The 27424-nt window shown below is 45.0% G+C and overlaps 1 protein-coding gene across 1 annotated transcript in view; it reads left to right on the top strand.

Annotated features, from left to right (window-relative positions):
- Nucleotides 1–9134: 9134 nt before the first annotated feature.
- The window catches only part of STRIP1 (striatin interacting protein 1), a 43079-nt gene continuing 24789 nt past the window's right edge, over nucleotides 9135–27424 (top strand). Inside the window, exons 1-9 of the mRNA XM_068269535.1 lie at nucleotides 9135–9337; nucleotides 13621–13690; nucleotides 19269–19343; nucleotides 21977–22111; nucleotides 22202–22322; nucleotides 24215–24283; nucleotides 24854–24960; nucleotides 25217–25344; nucleotides 25412–25594. Coding sequence (XP_068125636.1) covers nucleotides 9206–9337; nucleotides 13621–13690; nucleotides 19269–19343; nucleotides 21977–22111; nucleotides 22202–22322; nucleotides 24215–24283; nucleotides 24854–24960; nucleotides 25217–25344; nucleotides 25412–25594 — 1020 coding nt within the window. The 5' untranslated portion in view covers nucleotides 9135–9205. The remainder of the gene's footprint in view (nucleotides 9338–13620; nucleotides 13691–19268; nucleotides 19344–21976; nucleotides 22112–22201; nucleotides 22323–24214; nucleotides 24284–24853; nucleotides 24961–25216; nucleotides 25345–25411; nucleotides 25595–27424) is intronic.

Genomic DNA, 27424 nt, shown 5'->3' on the forward strand with positions numbered 1-27424 from the left:
AAAAAAAAAAGCTGTCAATTAACATCAGGACTAGGTTCCAGACAGCGGTCGTGCAGCCCACATTGTGTTCAAAGTCCACAACTGGGACATGACAGTTTTCAGCCCAGACACCTCAAAAAATGACACCACAAGTCCGCAATTGTGTTTTGGGTTGAAAATAGGTTGTGGTATCAGCAGCAGTGGCCTGTGGCACCATGGCGGTGGGAGCCAGCGCCAGCTTGCTTCAGCCTCTTGAACTCCTGATGCTCAACAACATGTTTTTTGGCCAGATGGGTGATGAAGCTGGAGGTGCCATACTTGTAGGGGTCACAACCTCTGCTCATCTGTAGTTTGCACACATTGCATATGGCAAACTTGCTGTCCAATGAGGGCAGAGTGAAAAACTGCCAGATTGGGGAGGTGAAGATTCCCCTGCGGCCTGAATGGGATGCTGCAGCTTTTCTCCCTGTGGCGGTTGGGGGTTGAGTGGTGCGGCTGGTGGTAGCGGCAGAAGGATGTGGTGGGTCCCGCATTCCACGGCCACTGTCTGCAATGCTGATCCTCCGTGCCAAACCCACCGACGCATCCTCCTCCTCAGAGTCAGAGCTGACATCCCCATCCTGTGGATGGGAGACACGGTCCTTCATCCCATCATCAACATCATACCCCCCTCCTCAAAACTCAGAACATCCTCCTCAAACTCCTTGCGGCTAACAGCCCTGAGTTCAATCGTGGCGCCTGGAGCGAAAAGCTCGCTGACTGAGGGTAGGCTGCCTGCTGGGGTCGACACTGACACGGCAGACCTTCTGAGGGTGGCCGTAATGTTGCTCCCTGTCCTCTTGCCCTTGCTGCCCCTCCACCGGCTGCCGGTGCCAGCAGACATAGTACAACTTATACGTGATGATGTCACCAGATGATGTGGGGTACTTTTACTTTAATGAAATTGGGGTTGGACTTTAAATCAAATCAGCACGGAGTGACAGACCGCAGAGTAGAGGACAGACAGTGCACACTATCTGTCTAACTGTCACACTGACAATGCTCAGCACAGCAGCACTGCAGTAATCTGTAGTAAGCTAACACAGTACTACTCTCTCTAACAACTAACTGCAGTACTAACTAACTATATAATACAATACAATAACACAGTAATCCTATTCCCTCCCTAACCTATACTGTCCTGCTGGCCTGCACAGCACACACAGACAGGACCTAACTGAGTGAATGAAATCAAACAATTACACTAGCTAGCTAAATAAAACAATAGTGTAGTGAAGGTGTTTAGCACTCAAAGCTTTAGGTTTATCACTGTATACAGGCAGCACTTGCTAAGCCAACAGCACTGGAGCAAGTCTGTCAGTGACCAGCCAGCCAGCCACACAAGCAAGGACGATCTGTCTTATCATGCCAGCCCTCTCATTACACAGGGGGGCTGGCCAGGGTTCCCTTCTGTGATTGGGTGCCAGGGCTTAGGGTGGGAGGTCTCTGATTGGCTCAATGAGGTCAGGTGGGGCTGGCCAGAGTTCCCTCTGTGATTGGTTGCTAGGGCTTCTGCTGGGAGCCCTCTGATTGGCTGGGAGCCCTCTGATTGGCTCAATGACATTATCTCCCTTGTTACAGTACCCGGATCCGGATATCCGTCGGATATCCGCGGGTACCTGCGGGTATCCGGATTATGCGGCCAGATATCCGCATAGAGCTATCCGGATATTGGCCCAGGTATCCGGAATCCGGATCTGACCCGGATAGCGGAAAATGGTCGGATACCCGAGTTAACCACTTGCCGACCGCGCACTCATAACGCGCGTCGGCAAAGTGGCAGCTGCAGGACCAGCGACGCAGTTCTGCGTCGCCGGCTGCAGGCTAATTAATCAGGAAGCAGCCGCTCGCGCGAGCGGCTGCTTCCTGTCAATTCACGGCAGGGGGCTCCGTGAATAGCCTGCGGACCGCCGATCGCAGGCTAAATGTAAACACAAGCGGAAATAATCCGCTTTGTTTACATTTGTACAACGCTGCTACAATCAGCGGCCGGGGATCGCTGTCACATGACAGGCAGGAGCCTGTTAGAGGCTGCACAGGACAGATCCGTTCCTGTGCAGCCTCTGATCTCCGAGAGGAAGGGAGGGAGGAGAGGGATAGGGGAATGTCGCCGTGGAGGGGGGCTTTGAGGTGCCCCCCCCCGCAAACCTCAGGCAGGCAGGAGCGATCAGACCCCCCCTGCACATCATCCCCATAGGGTGGAAAAAAGGGGGGCGATCTGGTCGCTCTGCCTGCTACCTGATCTGTGCTGGGGGCTGCAGAGCCCACCCAGCACAGATCACAGAATACAGCGCTGGTCCTTAAGGGGGGGGGGGGTAAAGCGTGGGTCCTCAAGTGGTTAATCCGGGTACCCGGGATCCGGATGAGCATCCCTGATTATCCGTAGTACACAACCAATTCATTATATCATTTTTATTTTTATTTTCGCTTCAGTGTCTCTTTATCCACTTCAGCCTACAGTGTTGTTTTACCTTATGCATCCGAGCCACTTTCACCTCCCATTCATTCGCCAATGATTTTATCACTACTTATCACACTGAAATGATCTATATCTTGTTTTTTGGTTATTGGGGAGTGTGGGAGGTAAGGGACTAATTCTAACAGTAAAAAAATATCATTATCTGGACATTTTTATTTCCAGATGTAATTTTACTATTTGGCCACAAGATGCCCTCGGAGCTTACTTCTGCATGCGTAGTATTACTACACAAGCGGAAGTAAAGCATTGGTGGGGCAGAAGGGAATTTATGAAAGACAGACCCCGTCCCATTGACAGCGTCGGTCTTTCATACGGGGACTTAGATCTAAGAAATGGGAACTGTGTTCCCATTCATTGATCTCCGGGCTAACTGAAGGCTACGACTGCGCGCTCGGTTCAGCCGCAGCAGTGCAGGCTATCTAGACGGATATAGCAATCCAGATAGAATTAAGTGGTTAAAGCTAAAATGTATGAAATTGGATAAATTGTGTATTTTTTCACTTTTTTCCTTTTAAAATGCATAGAAAATAAGGTAATTACTAATAACAAATACCAGCCACAAAAATCCTAATTTGTACTGAAAAAAAACAATATATACTGTAGATCATTTAGTTGTGACAATTATTTATAAAGTTATTGCCAAAGTAATCAGAGCTGAGCTGAACGGGGAAAATGACCAGGTTAGTGAAGTGGTTAAAGTACTAGGAGGCCCACTGGGGATTTTCCCGTCTCCCCAGCGGCCCAATCCAGCCCTTACCACGGGAGTCTTCAGGAGCCTGAGTGATCCTGAAGACAGGCAGCTACCTACTGCACCTCTCCCACGCGTTCACACATGTGCAGTAAGTAGCCTCCAATCTTCAGAAACACTCAGGCTCCCTTAAAGAGAACCTGTACTGAGTAAAATTATTTAAAATAAACACATGAGGTAACTTCAAATGAACATTACATAGTTACCTTGCCATCAGTTCCTCTCAGAAGCTCACCATTTTCTTCTGACAATGATCCCTTCCAGTTCTGACAACATTTTGTCAGAACTGAAACATACCAGTTGCTGTCAGTTATATGTCAGTTACAGCTGAGAGGAGAACTGATGTTTCCATGTTTCCCTATGGCTCAAGTGGGCGATGTGACAGTTTAACTGTGTGCTGACCAGAAAGCTGTTATGGTGTAATGGTCATTTTCAAAATGGAGGACGGAGAATTCCATTGATCACAGTGGACAAACAGGACGCAGGAGAGGGAAAAGAGATTGAGGAGTAGACTACACAGGAGGTAAGTATGACTTGTGTATGTTTATTTTGACTTTTAATTTTCAGTTCAGGTTTTCTTTAAGACTTCAGAAGTCTCCTGCAGGGGCAGATTGAAACAGGGTGACAGCGCTAGAACAATACAAGGGGAACGTGAGATGAGCGGGAAGGCTATATAGGACCCAAAGCCTTCCCTCTCCATAGGTGAGTATCTGTTTTATCGCGAAAAAAGAAGGCAGTTAAAATCTGACAGAACCGACAGGTTTTGGGCCAGTCCATCTCTTCATGGGGTTTCTCAGGGCTGGAACCCACAAGGGCGATTTTTTTAGCATTTCGGGAGTGCTTGAAAACGCTAGCGTTTTGTAAAAACACTCGGCTAATGTTAATGGATAGGACAACTTCCACTGGAAGCTATGGCGAGCGTTTTGGTAGCGTTTTCAAAATGCCGAAAGTACCCAGAAGGCTTACTGCTTCCCAGAATGCTATAAGATAAGGTTTCTGTTTCCTGTTGACGTCTGGTGGCTGAACGGAAGTGTGACAGAGCTGCAGGCTGTGTGGATAGAGCATTCCTCAGGAAAATGCCAAAGAAAAAGTGGTTCACAACAGAGGATGTCATCTCCAAAGTGCAGCCACATGATGTCCTGTACAACAAAAGAAACATAAACTTCAAAGTTAACCAGCTAGCCAACGAAATATGTGCCAAAATTATTATAACTATAAACTAAACTATATGAGGAGGCTGGTTTGACATGGAATATGCTGTCACCCAGGCTTCAGGATACTAAAAGTGAGTACCTTTTGTCTGACCAAATGATATATATATATATATATATATATATATATATATATATATATATATATATTTCATAGACTGTACCATCATCAATCGATGGGGTTTGTCACATAGATGTACGCATGGATGCACCTGTATAATAAGATGAACATAATGTACTGGCATTTTTATTTTTTATTGTAACACAACGAAATTAATGATAAGCAACCTGCTGTGTGGTGATAATGATTGTCAGTATGTTACATTATGAATCTGATATCTGAGAACTCTGTGGTGAATTTAAATATGTAGTTAATTCCTCACGCAGTGTGGTGGCAGATATAGTGACTCTTCTTGTGGATGCTGTGAGAGTTTCTAATGGAGCAGGTGGAAGGTCTTCATCTACAATGGCGCCCTCTTTGTCCCGCACAATTTATGCAGCCTTTACAATAGTCACAGCATTTGCAGTGTCCATCATCATGCTAGTGTGTAATATACGTCACTTATTAGCCAATATATGCCAAAGGCACACTCCACCACTTCTCTTGCAGTACTCAGGCGAATATTAAAAACAGTCCTTGCAGGGGTCAAAGTGCGCTGTGGGAAAGGCCTCATCATGTGGTTAGATAAGGCAAAAGCCTCGTCCCCAATGAACAGCAGTGGCCTATCTGGGCCATCTGTGCTTGGCCAGGGTCGAGGAGGAGGGAGATTGAGGCTTCCTTCTCTTAATTTCACACCAAAACGGCTGTGTCAGGGGCGGACATATGGCCGTGCAGGCCGAGCCACCACGTGAGGGTCCCTGAAGTTCCGTTGCTTCAGGGGCCCATTAAGTATTGCTGTTTTTTGTTATTTTTTTCCCTTGATGGCCCCGACTCCTATCCCCCCCCTCACGTCGGGCACCCCCTCATGCGGCGGAAGAGCGGCAAATATAGGAAGTCTCCGGCGTTCCAGCAGGCACTAAAGGTTTTCAGCCGCCTGGTCTACACTGTCTCCTCCTCTGTATATCGCTCGCTACTAAACCAGGAAGTAGCGAGCAACATACAGAGGAGAGGAGACAGCGTAGACCAGGCGGCTGAACCTCTAGCGCCTGCTGGAACGCCGGAAACTTCCTAGATCTGCCGCTCTCCCGCCGCGCGTACCGGGAGGGGGGCCCCCAGAGGTAAGGGAGGGAGGATTGGAGTTGGGCCCCCCACCCGGCTAGCTACCCATTAGCCCACCAGCCACCCACCAGGCTACCTACCTACCTACCCACCCACTAGGCTACCTACCTACCTACCCACCCCTCCCACCAGGCTACCTATGGGCTACCCACCAGGCTACCCACCCACCACCAACCAGGCTACCTACCTACCTACCCACCCACCAGGCTACCTACCTACCCACCCGGCTACCTATCTACCTGCCCACCAGGCTACCTACCTACCCACCCACCAGGCTACCTACCTACCCACCCCTCCTACCAGGCTACCTACCCCCCCACCAGGCTACCTACCTACCCACCCACTCGGCTACCTACCTACCTACCCACCCGGCTACCTACCTACCCACCCGGCTACCTATCTACCTACCCACCAGGCTACCTACCTACCCACCAGGCTACCTACCTACCCACCCACCAGGCTACCTACCCACCCACCAGGCTACCTACCTGCCCACCAGGCTACCTACCTACCAACCCACCCAGCTACCTACCTACCTACCCACCCATCCGGCTACCAACCTACCCACCCACCAGGCTACCTACCTACCCACCTGGCTACCTACCTACCCACCAGGCTACCTACCTGCCTACACACCCATGGGAGCTGTGCGCCGAACGGAGGCTGGGACAGGAGGTCTGCTGCTGCAGGTGAGTAAATGGGTTTTTTTTTTTGGTTTATATTAGCAGGTGTATGTTCTGGGCAGGTCTGCCACATGATTGCATGTATTTTCTGGGCAAATCTGCCGACATGATTGAATGTATTTTCTGGTCAAATCTGCCGACATGATTGCATGTATTTTCTGGTCAAATCTGCCGACATGATTGCACGTATTTTCTGGGTAAATCTGCCGACATGATTGAATGTATTTTCTGGTCAAATCTGCCGGCATGATTAAACGTATTTTCTGGGCAAATCTGCCGACATGACTGAATGTATTTTCGGGTCAAATCTGCCAACATGATTGCACGTATTTTCTGGGCAAATCTGCCGACATGATTGAATGTATTTTCTGGTCAAATCTGCCGACATGATTGAACGTATTTTCTGGGCAAATCTGCCGACATGATTGAATGTATTTTCTGGTCAAATCTGCCGACATGATTGCACGTATTTTCTGGGCAAATCTGCAGACATGATTGAATGTATTTTCTGGTCAAATCTGACGACATGATTGAACGTATTTTCTAGGCAAATCTGCTCACATTATGTGTATTTTCTTGAGAAAACCTGCACATTTATGTGAATTTTCTGGAGAAAGGGTCACCAAAACTTGGGCCCACTGTCGTTGCGATCCTAATACACACCTTGTTTAACAGACATTCATCTGCATACTGACAATCATCTGAAGATCCATCCTGGTGGATCTGATCAGCAGATGAATGTCTGTTAAAGGGAAGGTTCAGGGAGGGGATTCAAAAAATAAAAATAAATTTCCACTTACCTGGGGCTTCCTCCAGCCCGTGGCAGGCAGGAGGTGCCCTCGCCGCCGCTCCGCAGGCTCCCGGTGGTCTCCGGTGCCCGACCCGACCTGGCCAGGCCGGCTGCCAGGTCGGGCTCTTCTGCGCTCCATTTCCTGGGACTTCTGCGTCCCACGACGGCGCGCTGACGTCATCGGACGTCCGCCGGGCTGTACTGCGCATGCGCAGTAGTTCTGCGCATGCGCAGTACAGCCCGGCGGACGTCCGATGACGTCAGCGCGCCGTCGTGGGACGCAGAAGTCCCAGGAAATGGAGCGCAGAAGAGCCCGACCTGGCAGCCGGCCTGGCCAGGTTGGGTCGGGCACCGGAGACCACCGGGAGCCTGCGGAGCGGCGGCGAGGGCACCTCCTGCCTGCCACGGGCTGGAGGAAGCCCCAGGTAAGTGGAAATTTATTTTTATTTTTTGAATCCCCTCCCTGAACCTTCCCTTTAAACAAGGTGTGTATGAGGATCTGCAGATATCATAGACTATGAATGCATTTTGCAGGAACGGATCTTTTGCAGGAACAGATCTTTCGCAGATACTGATCTTTTGAATGTTTACAGCATCTTTGTGTGCAGCATCTTGCAAAGATTTCTGTCTGATGGGGAGTTCAGCTCCATAGAATAGACTGTGTAGGTATGGCTCTCATACTACATGGAAGGGGTTAAAATTGGTCTGTGATCTTTCATTTTCCAAAGACTATGGTCTGATGTGTGTATGAGCCTTTAGACTTTGCAACTGCTGTTCAGGATATGCTTTTCAAATCAAAGAAAACCGTGAGAATTTCCCATGCGGAAATGGACTGGCCCAAACCCTGTCGGTTCTGTCAGATTTCAACTGCTTACTTTTTCCGCGATAGTGGTCCTTTCACATTAGCTTTAAAGTCGCCTGACTGTCAGCTGAGGTGGCTGATATCGACTGCCTCAATCAACAATTAGGCGTGTGTATGGCACCAAATGACCAACCCGCCAGATGGATGTACCCGACCACAGCAATGCCGATTCCCAGACGATCGCATTGTTCGCTCTGCTCCCCTGCCGTGTGAGCACATTGTCAGCTATGTGTGGCAGGGCTCAGCAACCTCGCCCAAGGGGATCAGCTCCTGATCCCCGACGGGTGACATGCCTTGGGCATTTGTACAGGCCCTAAGTGTGGGAATGGGCTTCTAAGTGGCCAGGCCCTGATTTTTTTTCCACTTTTAGGGAGGAATAATACTTACCGTTGCGGAAATTGTAGAAGATTCCCCACAAGCATTTTGCCGCACGATTGATTTGCAGAGAGTTTAACTAGCATTTTTTTTTAAACAGTAGCCATAGATTTCTATTAAAAACCCGCATGCATTGTGCAGGAAAATGGTTGTATCTTTTTTAAACGCTATACGGAATCGCATATTCATCCAGAAAACGCAGCATCTACATAGACTTTCATTATATGCGTTTCCTCATGCATTTTTGTCCGCGGTTAAAAGCATTTTTTTTAACAGTAGTCATTGATTTCTATTGAAAACCGCATGCGTTGTGCAGGAATGTGGTTGTATCTTTTTCTTAAAACGCTATACATAATTGCATATACATCCAGAAAACGCTGCAGCTCTATAGACTTGCATTACATGCGTTTCCGCATGCATTTTTTGTCCGCAGTTAAAAGCTGCAGATTTGCTCATGCCTCAATGTGGCTCACTGCTAGTTTCCATTTAGTTATTTTATGTAATAAAATCATAGTAAAATTCCTTTCACAATTCCAGACCTACACATGATCATCATCATCACATCACACATGCACATCACTGCTCTGTCCCATTTATATTCGATTTCTGTATAGTTTTGATAACATTTATTTTATATCTTACACCTTATACACACTCCCCAGAGCATTACACGACCAATTCCCGCGAGATAACGCAGAGAACATTGGGAATACGGTGGCCGATTTGGTGACGTGTTGGAGGTGGCGCTCTGTACAGAGGAAATGCTTGCGTTCCACGGAACTATTCAGAGTTATCGCGTGATTTAGCTATTCAGCCGAAGATGATGATGGAGGCCTCGGGTTCGCTGGCTGTCAACAACAAAATGAGGGCTGGAGCGGGCGGAATTGGTCCTGGGAGTCCCCTGCCAGCCAAGGGTCGGGAGTATAACCGCAACCAGCGGAAAGACTCGGAGGTGAGCAGATCCTGCTAACCATTCCTGATTTACTATTATAGTCTTCCCCTTAACGTTACACTCTGATGTCTATTACTGTTAAATGAAAAGAAAAGATGGCTTAATAGTGGGCAACAATTGAGTCCCTGATCCACATCTAATCATGGAGGTCTCTACTCTACAGTATTCTACTAAATATATATATAAAACTTTGTGTAATGCAGGAAGGAGTCTGGTATGCCTGCTATGCGAAAAATGTGAGCTTGACTGAAGCTGTTCTGCGCTGGAAATCAGTGGGGCAAAATTGTGTTGTAGTGAGTTATCAGTAGGGAATTTTAGAGTTTATTTACAAAAATTCTCCCTTGCTAAATTGGGCACTCTGGAAAACAAGTGGTTCAGTAGTCCTGGCTTGGATTTAAGGAACTGGAACAACATATAGTAGAATGCATTAAATTATTCATGATACCCACTTTTATGTTAAATATCCTGGTTTAGGTATCAGACACACATCCTATAGCTATATATTGGTATGTAGCCCCATCCTCCCACCAAGGCTTATCCTAGGCTGTTTATAAGGAATTCTCCCAGCAGAGACCAGCTATGATTTTGTACTGGCTTCAAAACTTTCAGTAACAAACATTCTGCAGAGATCACCTGCCACCACTAATGTTGCTGTCTGTGATGCATTTCAGAAAGTCAATCATGGAGAGGAAAGATTTTACAGTGGGCAAACACTGATTAAATAAATTAGCAATTTTATTATGTTATTTTGATCACAGTTCCTCTTTAATAAACATATTCTACTATTTGACAAAATTTTCCAAACACACATCTAAGTGACAAATGTTTTAAAATGTATTTAAGCCTTGCTTTGGGTTTCCCCAATGCAAGAGACTCTTAGTAATTAGGCCACGTTAGTGCAAGAGGAGATTACAACAATGCCAGCGCATTCTGACCAGTCATATTGGTCGGGTTTGTTGTTGCAGAAATGCAATGGACAAAAACAAAAAAAAAAACATTAGAAACGGGTGCCCGTGGAATGGCCTTTAGTAAACAATTGCTTTCTTGAGCCGTCTGCCTGTTCGTCACAATGCATAGCAGCAGTCTTTGTATGAACTGACCCTAAAGGAAAATGCTAGAACTAACCTTATAAGGAATCCTTTTACTTTTATCAGCAAGTATTTGCGTTCAACAAAAAATGACCTAAACCTTGCATTATGACAAAGTGCCTGCGTAACAAAAATTAGTTAAAACCAAGGAAAGGGGCTGAATACTTGTCTTCATACGTTTTCAGCTTATTTATAAACATCTTTAAAATGCTGGGCTATTTTGTGTAGGTCGGTGATACGATAAATCAATTTTTATCAAAGTGGTGACACTACTGATCTAGCAATTACCAGATAGTGCTAGAGAATCACTGGTGTGAGACATGTTACAGTATAGTGTCGTTATAATAAACTCGGGTATATTAAACTACCTCTTCAGATCTCAGACAGTCTCCATTATAAGTATATAGGAGAAACACTTGGTATAGTAAACCCGGATATAATACAACTTCTGTTATAGTAAACATGTTTTTTGGCCCCTAAGGCCTCTTTTCACACCAAGATGCACGTGCATCTCTCACATGTGACTCGGCGGCGGCTGCTCTGCGGTGGCGGCGCTGGAAGTGGTCCCGCTCTCTCTCCGTGTCAGAGCAGTCAGCTGTTTGGAGTGAGCATACATCGGCACCTGGTCCTGGGGGGGAGAGGGGGGTCGGGCAGAGCTAGGCATGCTATGCATGCTCAGCAGTATCTGATATGCGGCTTTGCGTCCGGAGCTGGGGTAAAAGGATACATAGTAAAAAAAATTATATTGATTTTTAACTTCTACAATGCCTTTTTGGCTCATTTAAATAGTAAATAAAAGATTGCAAGAGAGATTTAATTTTCAGTTTTGGGGCTAACAGTTACTCTTTAAACTGGTAGTCCATCAAATGTGCAAGTGCTTGTACTGTACCTCCACTGGGAGGACAGAGTTGGTCGTTTGCAGTAGAGATGGTACCAGGGCATGCTGGGCAATTTCTATGACAAATTCTGATATAGTAAACTTCTGATATACAAAATCACTTTTCCTGGTCCCTTGGAGTTTACTATAGCAAGATTATACTGTATGCAACGAGCGGTGTGTACAACGTCATTTGAATGACGTATTTATTTTGAATGCAGCTTTGCCATGTAGTCTGTCTTTTTGCTTGCATGTACAGTATGTAAATGAGTTGGTTGTTGCACAAAAACCGTGTAAACGGTTCATTGTGGTGTTGGTCGTGCACTTTGTTGGACGTGTGTATGTACCTTTACTGGAAGGAAAATCTCAGAGAGTGGGCCATCTCCCACCAAAGCGCTAGCTGCTGGTCTTTCACTGGTCAGCTAGGAAAGTTGGTGAATGTAGGAGTTTGCATGTGGTGGAGGGGTGCACACAGAGGTGGTTACCCTGCACACGTGGACTGCTGAAGTGAAGTCTTTCTTTATTTTACACTTACATTTACAGTATTACATTGTTTTCTTTATTACCATGTTTAATCTACGGAAAAGGAATTGAGAAGGATAGCAACAGGGAGACAGGAGAGTGAGTCTTTGAAATGTGATTGCAGGTCTGTGATTGGTTAGCCAATGATTCTGGTGAGCACATTTGTCTACTGATAGTGCTGGAATTGTGTTCAGCTCACGACCATTGAATTCGGTGGCAGAGGAAAATCAGTTATTTATTGCAGTATTGCGCTATGATACACTATGGTACTTTGTTTTACTGTAAATGTTGTATGAGAGACCCGTGTAATTAGGCCTCGTTTCGGACAGAAGCGTATAGAAGTGCACAGATGTAAACAAGGCCTCAGAGGAAATACCGAGGATGAGAAGTCCAAAAAAGACTTTGACATTGCAGGGTTGATATTGCTGTATAGGATTCTGACAGTAATATAATTGTATTAACCACTTCGCATCCAGACCTTCTTTTCCCCTTATGGACCAGAGCAGTTTTTAGCCATGTCTCTATTCAAACAGCCATAACTTTATCCCTACTCACGACACCTAAATGATCTAGTTATTGTTTTTTTCAGGACATACTAGACTTTCATAGGGGGGTATTTTGACCCAAGAAAAAAGAAATTCTATGCATTTTAATGGGAAAAAGAGGGGAGGGGGATGAAAAATCGCATTGATCCTTAGGTTTCACAAATTCTAGTAAAAAATAAAAAATGCTACAGTAGATAACAAACATGCCACCAGTATTATGTCCCCCAAGGATGGCTAGCCAGGCGTGTCCCCAATATCAGCCCCCCAGTATAGCCAGATCTGTCCCCCGTATTTGCTAGCCCCCCCCATATAGACAGATGCGCCCCCCTGAATAGGACCCACCATTATAGCAAGATGTGTCCCCGGGATCAATGTTCCCCATTGTAGCCAGATGTGCCCCCAGGATTAACGCCCACTCCCCATTATAGCCAAATATGCCCCCAGTGTTAGGTTATGGCCCCCAGGACCATCAGATGTGCCCCCCATTATTAATTCCCCACCCCCTGTTACCCTGATGGGCCCCAAAATACATTTCAACCCCCCCTTTCAGAACACTACCCCCACCCTCTGTTATGGGTAGCCAGATGTGCCCCCCTTACTACTCTGCCCCCTCCGTGGCCAGATCGATAAAAAAATGCCCCTGCAAGAAGAAGATCTCACCTTACCTGGTTCCTGCGATAATCCTTCAGCCCCAGCTTCCATTCACCGGGCTGCACTCAGCCCAGTGATACCGAACACCGGGTCCCAGCTTGATGATGTCATCAAGCCGGGACCCGGTTGTTCGGCATCACAAGGCTGCGTGCACCGCAGTGAATGGAATCTGGGGTTGAAGGGGGGGGCGGGGGTCACTAATTGGCTACAAGGGAACATTTTCCCTTTCACCAATTAGTAAGGCAGCTGACAGTGCCGGGGGGGTTGCTCTGAAGCGCACCTGATCGTGCACAGCAGGGCTGCAAGCAAGTCAGTATATCTACGTCATGGTGGCTTGGAGGGTACCACAGATGACGTAGATATACTGTAGCAAAGGACAAAGTGGTTAAACATTTTTAACCTGTAATGCTGATGAGCACTGTTGAGCAATGAAACTATCTTTATATGGTGTCACTATAATGTTTGAAAAAGCCCAAGGGCATAGATAATTTTACAAAGCAGTGTACGCAATCTCTTATATAAACTAATTATTGTGGATGTATTCCTTTTGCTTGTTTTCATGTAATGCTCCAACTTACAAAAAAATATCTCTAATTTCAGGGTTACTCAGAGTCCCCAGACCTAGAGTTTGTGTATGCTGACTCAGACAAATGGGCTGCTGAACTGTCAGGTAAGGTATGATAAGTATGTGCTTGGCCAACTCCTTGTATTGAGATGACTCAGTTTAATATCATTTACTGATGATTTGCAAACACTTTGCCATGTACTCAGTAAGTGGTTCTGCAATATCTCCTCTGCTACATCTTCCAAACCTATAGAATTTTGACACCTGTAAAGGTGGCCATACATCAGGTGATGTATGGGCAGATCGACCATGAGACAGATCCCTCTCTGATTAGATACAATGAAAAAGGGATCTGTTGCCTGCCCATACACCACATACAAATTTCTGATAGTTTTCAGCATCAAATCTATGAAAAAATGGCCTAGCTGCGCCGCCTGCCATCGTTTGGGTGGACATGTTGCGGCACTGTTTAAAATTGTGAATTTCCTGCTATTATGTTGCAAAGCATCATTGGCAATGACTATGTGGAGAGCTGTGGGTACTTATGAGCCAGAGCTTAGTAACTCCACTCAGAATAGTGTTGTGACTGATGGTATGCAGCAACCTGAAAGCCCTGCTAGTGGGCTTTTACTTATGAGCCAGAGCTTAGTAACTCTACTCAGAGAATAGTGTTGTGACTGATGGTATGCAGGTACCTGAAAGCCCTGCTCAATTCCCTGAGTGAAGGGACACTGAAGCTGGTATAGTACCTCCTCCTCAATTGTAGTGGGACATAAGGCAGCTCAGATCCCACATCATCAAGGCTAGCCATGGTTTTTCAACTTTAGGGAGGGAACAGGGTTATCTTTTCTGTTTTCCCGCCAAGAGCCCAAGCCTCAAAAACCCAAGTTTGTGTGAACAGCCATAAAATTGAAACCGTTTTGCCAGCTCTGCTTCCCAGACAGAGCCACTTGAGATTTCCTACAGTGTGTTGGCTACTTGTCCTGTAGAGACCTTACCGGGCTTTCACCTCGGGACAGTGTCTCAGGCGTTACTTTTTGGCAGGTTTTAGAAGGAATGAGGGATGCTGTTCATTCTTGTAGACCATATCTGAATAGAAAATAGGTTTGTGCGCCCAAGGAATCCCATATTGGACACTCCTCTGCTTCTCAGCATTTTTAGTTTCTACCTCTTGAAACATTCTTAAGACAAGTATTGATTTCCTTAGATGCGGAAACCACTTTTGGCAGAAATTCAATGGCAGCTCTTTGTTTTATTCTCAGATCCATTGTTTTAATCCTTCACTCAGGAAATAAAACGCATACGTTTATAGGATAAGGACACCGCCTTAAGATTATACATAGACATTAACAGTCATTCTAAAAGCTAAAAAAAAATACAGGCATAAATGTTAGTACAGTAGCTGATTAATGCCTGCTTAATTTTTTTTTTTTTTTTATTTATTTATTTTTTTTAATTTAATGCATGTTTCAGTTAATTCTCTGCCCAACAGGTGGGGGGGGGGGGGGGGGGGGACCAGTATGCACTTACAAGGACTGCTGCCCAAAGAAATTGGGCTTTGATCCAAACAGTTTGGGGCTGAGTTTTCTACAGACACATTGCTAGCCTGTAGGCCAGCTGCACATTCATATGCTATCGAGAGGGGGAGCCGACTGCATGGTGCATGACGAAGTGGCAACCATCGGGGGGAGGTGAGTAAGAGAACAATGCTCTCTGCCATGATGATCCATTAGGCTGATCTCTTGCAGACGCATGAAGGGGATCAGAGGCCGACGTAGACACGCTAGATTTTCAGCAGAGGCAGCCCAGACAGGCTACCTCGGCCAAGTACTATCTAGCATTTGTACAAAGCTGCAGGTTTTACTACACTGCACAACGCTTCATAACCACATGCTCTAAGGTGTCGCCCCCGCCCACCATCTACCTTAAGTTTTTTTTTAATGTTTTTTTTTTTCCACCCTTTTGTTTCTTACCACCCCCATGTCACTTTTCCTGAAACTTTACCCAACTCCCTGTCAGGGATTCTTCCACCCTTCATGTTTTTTTTAACAAGTGTTTTATTTTGGTAACTGTGAGGGAGGGGGTTAAAAGGGGTTAATAACTATATATTTTTTAATGTATTTATATAATTTTACTTTTTGTCCACAAGGTGTCCCCATACTATATCCTGTGTACTGAGAAGTAATGTGTATGTGTGTTTTCGGCTTTGGGAGCACATTTTCCCATTCACCGATCAGTGCTCTAACGTGCAGTGATGGGAGTACGTAAATCTACACCCAAAGAGCTAAGATGAACCCTCAAGGGGCATAGAGATACTGTATCAAATTCAGGAAGTGGTTAAAGCGGATCTGAGATGAAAAAGTAACTATAACAAATAACTTGTCTATATATCTTCTCTAAAGTTTAGATAGTTTATACAGCAAATCTAGCTGCAAACAGCTTTAATGTTTATGATTATTTATTGCTGTGATACGAGGGCAGCCGTGTTCTGTTTGTCACATTGTCACAGGCCTGAGGGCTGGAGATGCTATCAGCTTGCCTGTGTGTAAATTCTCTCTTCTCCTCCTCCCTCCTCCCCTCTGCCTCTTAAGTCAATGCCTAGTAACCTACTCCTCCTCCTGCCCAGACTGAGCTCCCATAAGCCCCTGCTACCTGGGACTGAGTGCCAAGGCTCTCTGAAAAGCTGTGGGCGAGGCTTGTTTAGTTATTAAAACAAATCAGAGTAATAAAACAAAACAAAAAAATATTTGGCTTGAGGAATGCCCTATAAACTATATGAAAGGAACACAATTATGCAATGAGTAAAAGTTTATCTCGGATCCACTTTAAGGGGTATGTACACACACGATAATTGTCATCCAAAATGGCCAATAATTATAGTATCAGCCGATGATTGAGTGTGTGTTCAGAGGCTGCCCGGTTGATCTTGTTTGGGTGTCGGGGGTCATTAAGGATCCGTCATGCTGGATCCTTAATGATGCCTGAGAAGGACAGATCACAATGTTATTTCTGTGCCCCTCCCCCCAGGAATCCACTCTGCCATGCCCCTAAAGTGTACTTAGCTTAACCCTCTGGGCGATACAATTATATCGCCCAAGAGGTGGCGCAGCACTATTTTTTTTAAATTTTTTTTATTTTTTAAATCATGTAGCGAGCCCAGGGCTCGCTACATGATAGCCGCAGCGCAGCGGCATCCCCCCACCCACTCCGATCGCCTTCGGCGATCAGAGTAAGCAGGAAATCCCGTTCAGAACGGGATTTCCTGCTGGGCTTCCCTGGTCGCCATGGCGACGGGGCGGGATGACGTCACCGACGTCATGGACGTCGTGACGTCATAGGGAGTTCCGATCCACCCCTCAGCGCTGCCTGGCACTGATTGGCCAGGCTGCGCAAGGGGTTGGGGAGGGGGGGGGGCTGCGCGGAACGGCGGGTAGCGGCGGATCGGCGGCGAGCGGCGGCGATCGGAAGTTACACGCAGCTAGCAAAGTGCTAGCTGCGTGTAACAAAAAAAAAATTATGCAAATCGGCCCAGCGGGGCCTGAGAAATCCTCCTGCGCGACATACCCCGAGCTCAGCTCGGGATTATCGCTCAGGAGGTTAAGTGTATCTTAAACCTTGTCGGGACTTAGGGGCTGAGCGCTGTACAGACTCATTGCTAGTCTGCAAGCTTCAGTCAAGAACCATCCAGTGTGTGTGTATGTATGTGTACATAAGCTAGATGGTTTAGACTGAGGTAGTCAGTTGGGGCCATGGCAGCCCTGACAAGTCAGTAAGAGATCTTGCCTGCTGGATCATGTTGTCAGAGCGTAGGCCAAGGCTATTGTTCTCTTCCTTACCCTTCCTGGTCCATGCTTCTTGTCATGCGTTACGTTGTCCTCTCTCCACCCTCCCTCCATATCAGCAGAACACATCACTAGACTGCAAACTAGCAACAGGTATGTACAGCAGTCAGCCCTAAACTGTCGCCCGAGGGATTGAGTCCCAATGTCTGTGAGCATCAGTCCCTGCACATGTGTACAAGGCTTTATTTATTTATAGTATTCGGATGTCCAGTTATGATTTTGTTTGTCCAGAAGGCATGACAAAGCTGCTCAGAATAACTACCGTATTTTTCGGACTATAAGACGCACTTTTTCTCCCCCAAAAGGAGGGAGAAAAAGTCAGTGCGTCTTATAGTCTGAATGCAATATTTGGACCTGTGCCATGTATTTTAAAAATGTTGTCCCCCGTCTCCCCTCCATTTCTGTGTCCTCCTCTCTATGTCTCTGTAAATTTAACAATGGTGAAGTTGGGAAAGAGGACAGGATCCTTTTGTACTTACAGCCTTTGTGATTATTGCGGCGGTGGAGTGCGCTGCGGATCACGTGGGTCAGTGAAATAACGAGCGTGACCATTGACGTATGGTACTTCCTTCATCCCCCTGTGTCCTGCTCCCGGTGTCTATGGGTCCCCCTTCCTCTGCCGCGCTGCTCTCGGTCCCCATGTTCGCGTGTATACAGTATACACGCTGCAGCCATGCCACCATCAATAGCAAGAAGTCACGCAGGTTTGGGTGCCATCTTCCAATCAGGCGAGGGGGCGCTGCCCCAGATGGCCAATCACACCGCTCATTGCTCCCTTCACAGCGTAGTGATTGGCCCCAATAAGACCTGTGGTCCCGCCTTCGAGACCAGCGGGCCCGGAAGAAGAGAGCAATGAGTGGTGTCATTGGCGGTTTGGGGCAGCGCCCCCTCGCCTGATTGGAAGATGGCACCCAAACCTGCGTGGCTTCTTGCTATTGATGGCGGCGTGGCTGCAGCGTGTATACTGTATACACGCGGACATGGGGTCCCAGAGCAGCGCGGCAGAGGAAGGGGGACCCATAGACACCGGGAGCAGGACACAGGGGGATGAAGGAAGTACCATACTGGAAGTACCATACATCGGCGGATGGTCACGCTCGTTATTTCACTGACCCACGTAATCCGCAGCGCACTCCACCGCCGCAATAATCACAAAGGCTGTAAGTACAAAAGGATCCTGTTCTCTTTACCAACTTCACCATTGTTACACTTACTGATACGTGTAATTAGGACTGCCAGGGTGGCTCTCACACTGCACATTACACCCTACCACTTCTACTGGATACTTTCCCTTTCTGTACATGGTTTTATTAAAATGTGCACTGTATTTTCATTTGTTATACTGCAGCAACTTTGAAGATGATTTGTAGGGCTTTGCTATATGCAAGTATTTGATTACTAAGACACACTATATGCTACACTGACTCTGTATGTGCACTAGCTTTTCAACTAATCCATGTGTGATGTGGATCTCCCTTTCCTACTTTCCCATTTCCATTCCAGTCAGCTCAAACTGTGGATAATAACTGGCTCCCTAGTCACTGAGCTCCCTTCTTCCTCTTCCCCTGCTTCCACACACTGTGCACGTTTCCCAGGGCTAACATAAGACACCCCTGGACCATGGAGGCAACAGGTTTAGTAGATTTTTTTTTTCCCCCTGATTTTTGTCCTCTAAACCTGGGTGCGTCTTATAGTCCGGAGCGTCTTATAGTCTGAAAAATATGGTATATTGTTTCCTAAGCGCCACTGCTATAACTATTTTCTGTTAATAGTTGGCCTGTTAAACTCCTGAGAAATAATACATTTACCATATTGTTGCATCCATCCTTCTATTTTATTAGAGCTGTATAGTTACACAGAGGGTCCTGAATTCCAGCTTAACAGGAAATGCTTTGAAGAGGACTTTCGGATACATGGTGGGTCACCCTTTCCTTGGTTCTCATTTCAGTTAAATGTATTCTTTTAGGACACATTTTATCTGGAACTTGCAGGAATTGTGTATGTATCAGGTACAATTTTAACATGTTAGTACAGTAATTGTGAGAGTAGTATTCTCTGAATTAAAGGACTGCTGTTGCAGGAAACTGTGAAATGTACATTACATATATTTACATTTGTCACAAAGTGAATTGCACTGTAAATTGCACTGTACACTTTTTCATAAGTAGCTGTGATTTACAGTCATTATTATTAATCTTAAAGATTTGAACATCTTCCTGACTGGTATTCACTAGCTCATTTCTTAATTGGGTATTCTCAGAGTGTTTTTTTTTTTTCTCCTTTCAAAAGCACTCCCTGGAATAGACCTATACAAAGACGCTGGGAGGCCTACTTACTCATTGTACACACTGTGCCACTGCTGCCCATGGAAAGCTTTTTGAAAATAATGTAAATCCTGAAAAACTCCCATGAAAAGATGGACTAGTCCAAAACCTGTCCATCAGAGCTGTTAGATTGTTGTTACTTACTGTAAGTGACAGCTGTATAGAAAAGTTATTTACAGTGAATTTTTTTTTTACATACTTGTGCGCAGGTGTATTTAAAACTTTTTCATGATAGTGGTCCTTTACGATTGGCTGCCGCTTCTCTTATCCCTGTACAGCACATAAACAGTGCTGTTTAGATATATATATATATATATATATACATATATATATATATATATATATATATATATATATATATATATATATATATATATATATATATATATATATATGTATATATATTATATTATATTATATTATATTATATTATAATATATATATATAATATTATATATATATTTATTTTTTTTTTAATCCTGGTGGCCTGTCCTCTGGAGCAGTCTGCCAGGCTTCCAGCTGCACTGTAGGGCTTCTCAGGAGGCAGTGTGAGTGACAAGTTAGACCATGCCCTCTGCCACAAGGAGCTTTAGGAGGGAGGTTTAGTGGCACTATGCGCCGCACTTCTTGCCATGCCTAAAGTTGAGCTGTAGCACAATGTATGCCCCTTTACAGAAGATGCTGGTGGGGTAAGTGGGTATACTGCAGAAACAGTGTATCACCCCCAAAAAAGGAGGAAGCCTGTGGATCACTATAATTGTATAAACCCTTATTTATGGTCTTTGCAGGTTGTGAATAAAGTGGGTGCAATTGTTTAAAATTCTTGGAGATTTGCAATAACGCCTCCATGGACTGCCCTCATTACCTGATGATTTCATTAAATTTAATATCCAGGCTGCATTTAATCGTCTGCAATCATCAGATTTCAACATTATTATACCAATTGTTGGAAAAGGGACCCTATGGCCTTCCTAATCACCAGACCCTAAGGCCTCGTTCACATTAGGCAACGCAGATGTTATCTGCATTGCCGTGCGTTGCGCTGCTGATCTCATTCATTACAGTGAATTATTTCAGCTTTGCTGAAAATGTGTGCAGCAGTTCTATAGTGCATAGCACTGCTGTGCAGCCCATATAGTCTGAATGGCAGAAGTGCTTACTAATGATTACTAATCGCTTTATGCCGTAGGCCAGTGTTTCTCAAACCTGTCCTCGTGACTCCCCAGTGGTGCACGTTCGCAGGCAACCTCACCTGTGCACAGGTGGGGTAAGTAGTGTCTCTTGTACTTGGAATCCACCTAGCTGAGACACTAAATGCCCCAACTGTGCTTTGCCTGCAAAACATGCACAGTTGTGGAGTCACAATAACAGGTTAGACTTTTATAAATGCCTTATTTGCACTGAAGATGCACAAATAGGGCATTTTGAAATCCATTTTGCAGGAAGTGGTTAAAGTGTAGCCGAGGTGACATGATAGACAGGTGTATGTACAGTTCCCAGCATACAGATAACTAGGCTAGATTCCTTTTTTTTCTGGAAGGAAAAATGTAGGACTATGACATAATCCTCACTGAAAAGGAATTACAGCCATAAAACGCTTGCCTGGAAGAGAACAGCTTCTGAGTGCAGGGTAGAGATTAAAAAAAAGGTCAATAGTTCATATATTTTGGCTTAGTGCTCTCTGACTGTGAAACCTACTTTTTAGCTGAAACGCAGAAAATAAAACTGGGATTCTAAAAAATGTATAATAATTTTTAGTAAGAGGATAGATACTGTACAATTGTTTATCGCATCAGTTTATTGTCTTCTTGGGTTTTCTTAAAGAGAGCAAAGATTATTTCCAGTGCCTTTTATTTCTAAAATAATTGGAGGCTTTTGAATGCATTTCGGGTCTTGTAGGCAGTATTCCATAGATTGCAAATAATGTGAAGGGAAAGGTTGGGCTACTCTTTATTAGGTTTTTGATGTTGCTGCATTGCAACTGTAGAAAGGTGTTGAGGCATTGTGTTCTCCCAACCACATAACCGTACAATATGCAAGTGGTAACAATTATCTATAATTTGTGACTGTGGGAACATTCTGAACTCTGAACACGGTGACTGCACTTTTCATATTAATGGGTACTTATCCTTCTGAGTCATACTAAAATTAGAAAGCATGCTAAAATATTCAGCGGTGTCAAGATGTCTGAATAAGCTATTATCGCTTGCTATGTTTTATACAAGTGCCTGACAAAAGGTGGATGGAGCTGGATGTGTCTCAGCAGCGTGCGCACACCATGCGGCTCCTGGATGCACTCGAAGTCACAGCCAGGGAGAAAAGACTGAAGGTGGCTCGTGCATTGTTGTATGTAGCACAAGGTAATCACAAAAAAAGCCTTCTTTAAGAGCTATGTATAAAATGCCCATCTGTAAATGATCATTCTATTAATGTGGATCTTTTTTTGGTAGGCACTTTTGGAGAGTGCAGTTCTGAGGCTGAAGTCCAGACATGGCAGCGGTATAACATCTTCCTTCTGTTAGAAGCAGGGGCATTTAATGCCTTGGTGGAACTATTGAACATGGAAGTTGAGTGAGTAGTACAGCTGGAGGAGGAAAATCTCTAGTTGATGCATTGTCTTGTCTGTAGATCAGCGTATAGCTAGCCATACATCTAGCGATGATGGGCTGATTCGACTAAGAGACAAATCTCTCTATTCAAAAGTGATTAGAGAGCGATCTTTCAGCTGCCCATACACCGCAGGCTAATTCCCGATGAATTTCGTGCTGAAATCGATCAGGAATTGGCCTTGTGACTCCGCATCCGACCGCCTCGCCGTCCCAACGCTTTTCCCCTAATGTTAAGTGTCCCCCCGGTTACCAGTGCATGTTATACATTACCTGTCCACAACGTCCGCTTGTCCTTGCAGGCTCCGGGTGCACTTTGTTCTGCATACACGAATGCCACGTGGTTGCTTAGTAATGTGTCCGTGTGTCTGATGTCATACGCATGCCCCCACTAGGCAACCACGTGGGGTGCACGTGTATGGAGAGTGGAGTGCGCCTGGAGCTAGCGGAAGCCATGGAAAGGCAATATATAACATGTACTGGGCACCGGGGGGGGGCACTTAACATTAGGGGGGAAGCGCAAGGTGTTTAGCTGCATTCATCGATCGTCCAGAAATTGCACCGCTCAACCGATCGAGAAAGTCGGCCCAACATCTTGCAGCACAGTAATACCATGGTCAGTAAACCATTTACCAGTGGTTTTGGCACTGTGAGCAGGTGCCAGATCGTGCTGAAAAATGACATCTTCACCTCCATAACGCTTTTCAGCAGATGGAAGCATGAACCCACTTTTGAACCAGAAACAGCGGCAGAAGCGCCTGACTTGGGCTACAGAGAAGCAGCACTGGACTGTTGCTCAGTGGTCCAAAGTACTTTTTTCGGATGAAAGCAACTTTTACATGTCATTCGGAAATCAAGGTGCCAGAGTCTGGAGGAAGACTGGGGAGAGGGAAATGCCAAAATGCCTGAAGTCCAGTGTCAAGTACCCACAGTCAGTGATGGTCTGGGGTGCCATGTCAGCTGCTGGTGTTGGTCCACTGTGTTTTATCAAGAGCAGGGTCAATGCAGCTAGCTATCAGGAGATTTTGGAGCACTTCATGCTTCCATCTGCTGAAAAGCTTTATGGAGATGAAGATTTCATTTTTCAGCACGACCTGGCACCTGCTCACAGTGCTAAAACCACTGGTAAATGGTTTACCGACCATGGTATTACTGTGCTCAATTGGCCTGCCAACTATCCTGACCTGAACCTCATAGAGAATTTGTGGGATATTGTGAAGAGAAAGTTGAGAGACGCAAGACCCAACACTCTGGATAAGCTTAAGGCCGCTATCGAAGCATCCTGGGCCTCCATAACACCTGAGCAGTGCCACAGGCTGATTGCCTCCATGCCACGCCGCATTGAAGCAGTCATTTCTGCAGAAGGATTCCTGACCAAGTATTGAGTGCATAACTGAACATAATTGAAGGTTGACTTTTTTTGTTTTAAAAACACTTTTCTTTTATTGGTCGGATGACATATGCTGATTTTTTGAGATAGGAATTTTGGGTTTTCATGAGCTGTATGCCAAAATCAATAATAAGAAAAACAATAAAAGGCTTGAACTACTTCAGTTGTGTGTAATGAATCTAAAATATATGAAAGTCTAATGTTTATCAGTACATTACAGAAAATAATGAACTTTATCACAATATGCTAATTTTTTGAGAAGATCCTGTAGGTGTATAATTTGATTGTTATTTCCCCTTCAGTTCTTGTGGTGGCTTCAGCAATATTGGAACAAACAGACTGGGCTCTGTGTACCTACTAATGTTATTTCTTTACATGCTTCATGCATATGTATATTCACTTGTGCCTTTTTTCAAATAAAAGTTTGTTGACCAGAAATAATTTGACACATCTCCTACCATTTCTAGAAACAGCGCAGCCTGTAGCAGTGCAGTTCGAAAACCTGCAATCTCTCTAGCAGACAGCACAGACCTGCGGTAAGGGAAAATTCTATTTGTAATTGAATAATCTCTGAAGTCACACTTTAAAGTGGGATTAAACTCCCTAAACTAAATTTAAGTAAATACTCTTAGATACATTAAATAACATTTGAAAGCATTCCCTGTGTGTGAAAAATGTTCACTTTCAATGCAGAGAACAGTAAAGTTCATATTGCTTTGCTAATCAGCAAATGTTATCATTGCTGGCTAGAAGCTCTATACCTGTTCTCTTCACTCTGCTCCCCCTCCCTCCCTGCCTGAAGTAATTCAACCATTGCCACGTCAATGTCCCTATTCATTATAGGATGGAGGGGGTGCAGATTGAAGACACCAGGCAAAAAGCCTATCCTGGGCCACAATTTGTACATTTTCTGATTAGCAGAGATAAGTAGAGCAGTATAAAATTTTACTGCTGTGTGCGTGAAAAGTGAACATTTTTACAACAAGGAATGCTTTTAAATGTTCTTTTATGTGCCTAAGAGTACTTACTTAAATTTTATTAATCACACTCTAAGTAAGATTTGAAGGCGGTTCTTTTTCAATAGTTTGAATTTCCATTTATTTCAGTGTTCTGTTGAACATTATGTACCTGATGGTAGATGTTTTGCGTGAGGAAGGGGAATCAGACTCCGAGGAGTGGAAATCCATGAGGCAGACATTCCGTACTGAACTAGGTAATCTATCCTAATCTTGTTTGTGCCCAAATTTGGACTGTTTCACATCACGCCTTAACATATACTCTGCATGCTTGCAACAATTTGATTGTTTCATTGGCAGAAATAATTTCTGCTACCTCAGAAGTTTGATTATGTATGCCTTACATTCTTGCTTGGCATGTTAAACATTTGACTGCATTTGCTTTTGTATTTATACTACATGCTTTAGTGCAAGTTTGCTTTACACGTGATTGATTGTGGCATTACATTGCAGGAGCTCCGCTATATAACAGTGAGCCTTTTGCTGTGATGCTCTTTGGTATGGTGACAAAGTTCTGTAGTGGTCATGCTCCACACTTTCCAATGAAAAAGGTTCTACTACTGCTGTGGAAGACAGTCCTGGTGAGTTTCTTCTGCCTTTGGTTCAGGCTGGCTGTGTTTGTATTACTGACACTGGGTCTCTGTACAGTGCACCCTGGGTGGATTTGAAGAGTTGCTGAAGATGAAAGCACAGAAACGTGAGATGCTGGGGCTATCCCCTCTCCCTGAAGATAGTATTAAAGTTATTCGTAATATGAGAGCGGCTTCCCCTCCAGCATCAGCTTCTGATCTCATTGAACAGCAGCAAAGAAGAGGACGACGAGAACACAAGGTAAGAAGATATATACTCTGCTGACACTGTTAACACTGAACTATGTATCTCAAATAGATTGTGTGCATCGGGTCTCTCAGAAGTACAAGTTTCTTTCTCAGTGCTTTGCCATGTTTGAAGAAAGCAGGGATGCACTGTTCATGAAACCCAGCAAAGCAAGTAAGGTATGGCCCAGAGCTAGTCGTGGAGCAAATCTGTGAACATCCAACCACTAACCAGACAATCCAAGATTGGCACAAGGGATACGAAATTTGCAACCCTTGCTACTGCAGGCCCTGTGCTTATATTACCAATTTCACCCATAGGTTATCACCCTTCTGGGGTAGTGGTCTGGTGTACCAGCACCACACTTGGGATGTAGCTATCCCTCTATCTCCCACATTCCAGGTCTACACGTCAAACACAGAACAGATAAAGAGCACGCCTGTATGGGGAACCTGAGTGGCACTGCCCTCTGCTGCATGCTTGAGTGGGTGTGGATGATTGCACTAGCTACCACACTACACAACCAGCCACAAACATGCTAAATAAATGCAGTGTTCCCCTAATGTAGTGGTCCTCAAGCTAAGTCCTGCGGGCCGAATGCGCCCGCAGGACGCAGTGGTTTGCAAAAGTATTCGGCCCCCTTTAAGTTTTCCACATTTTGTCACATTACTGACACAAACATGAATCAATTCTATTGGAATTTCATGTGAAAGACCAATGCAAAGTGGTGTACACGTGAGAAGTGGAACGAAAATCATACATGATTCCAAACCTTTTTTTTTTTTTTAAGTGGGGTGTGTGTAATTATTCAGCCCCCTGAGTCAATATTTTGTAGAACCACCTTTTGCTGCAATTACAGCTGCCAGTCGTTTAGGGTATGTCTCTACCAGCTTTGCATATCTAGAGACTGAAATCCTTGCCCATTCTTCTTTGCAAAACAGCTCCAGCTCAGTCAGATTAGATGGACAGCATTTGTGAAGAGCAGTTTTCAGATCTTCCCACAGACTCTCGATTGGATTTAGACCTGGACTTTGACTGGGTCATTCTAGCACATGGATATGTTTTGTTTTAAACCATTCCAATGTTGCCCTGGCTTTATGTTTAGGGTCGTTGTCCTGCCGGAAGGTGAACCTCCGCCCCAGTCTCAAGTCTTTATTCTCTTAGACAACCTCTGAGGATGTCACAGAGCAGCTGTATTTGTACTGACATTAGATTACACACAGGTGCACTCGTGCACTCTATTTAGTCATTTGCACTCATCAGGCAATGTCTATGGACAACTGACTGCACTCAGACCAAAGGGGGCTGAATAATTACGCACACCCCACTTTGCAGTTATTTATTTGTAAAAAAATGTTTGGAATCATGTAGGATTTCCGTTCCACTTCTCACGTGTACACCATTTTGTATTGGTCTTTCACGTGGAATTCCAATAAAATTGATTCATATTTGTGGCAGTAATATGACAAAATGTGGATAACTTCAAGGGGGTCGAATACTTTTGCAAACCACTGTAGATGCGGCCCGCTGGATCTTGAATTATTGGTGGCCAGCATATAGAATAGTAGTTCTGGCACCACCCTTCCACTTGGAAGCCAGAAAACTTTGCTGGCTTCTGGGTTACTTGGTGGAGGGGATGACTTGTAAGAAGCATAATAACATATTTTGGTCAGTGCTGTGCAGGAATGTTATGGTTCTTTTATGAAGGGGAAATGGAGGGTTGTACTGCATATGTTTCTACGTGTGTGTATGGGTGAGCTTGTGCTGCAGGCTTTTGCAGGCCATTGGGTGACATTATGGCTAACATAAGACTTGCTATGTTAGGGTCACCATATTTGCACTGTG

The sequence above is a fragment of the Hyperolius riggenbachi genome, chromosome 2, assembly GCF_040937935.1.
Source record: "Hyperolius riggenbachi isolate aHypRig1 chromosome 2, aHypRig1.pri, whole genome shotgun sequence".
Taxonomy (NCBI): domain Eukaryota; kingdom Metazoa; phylum Chordata; class Amphibia; order Anura; family Hyperoliidae; genus Hyperolius; species Hyperolius riggenbachi.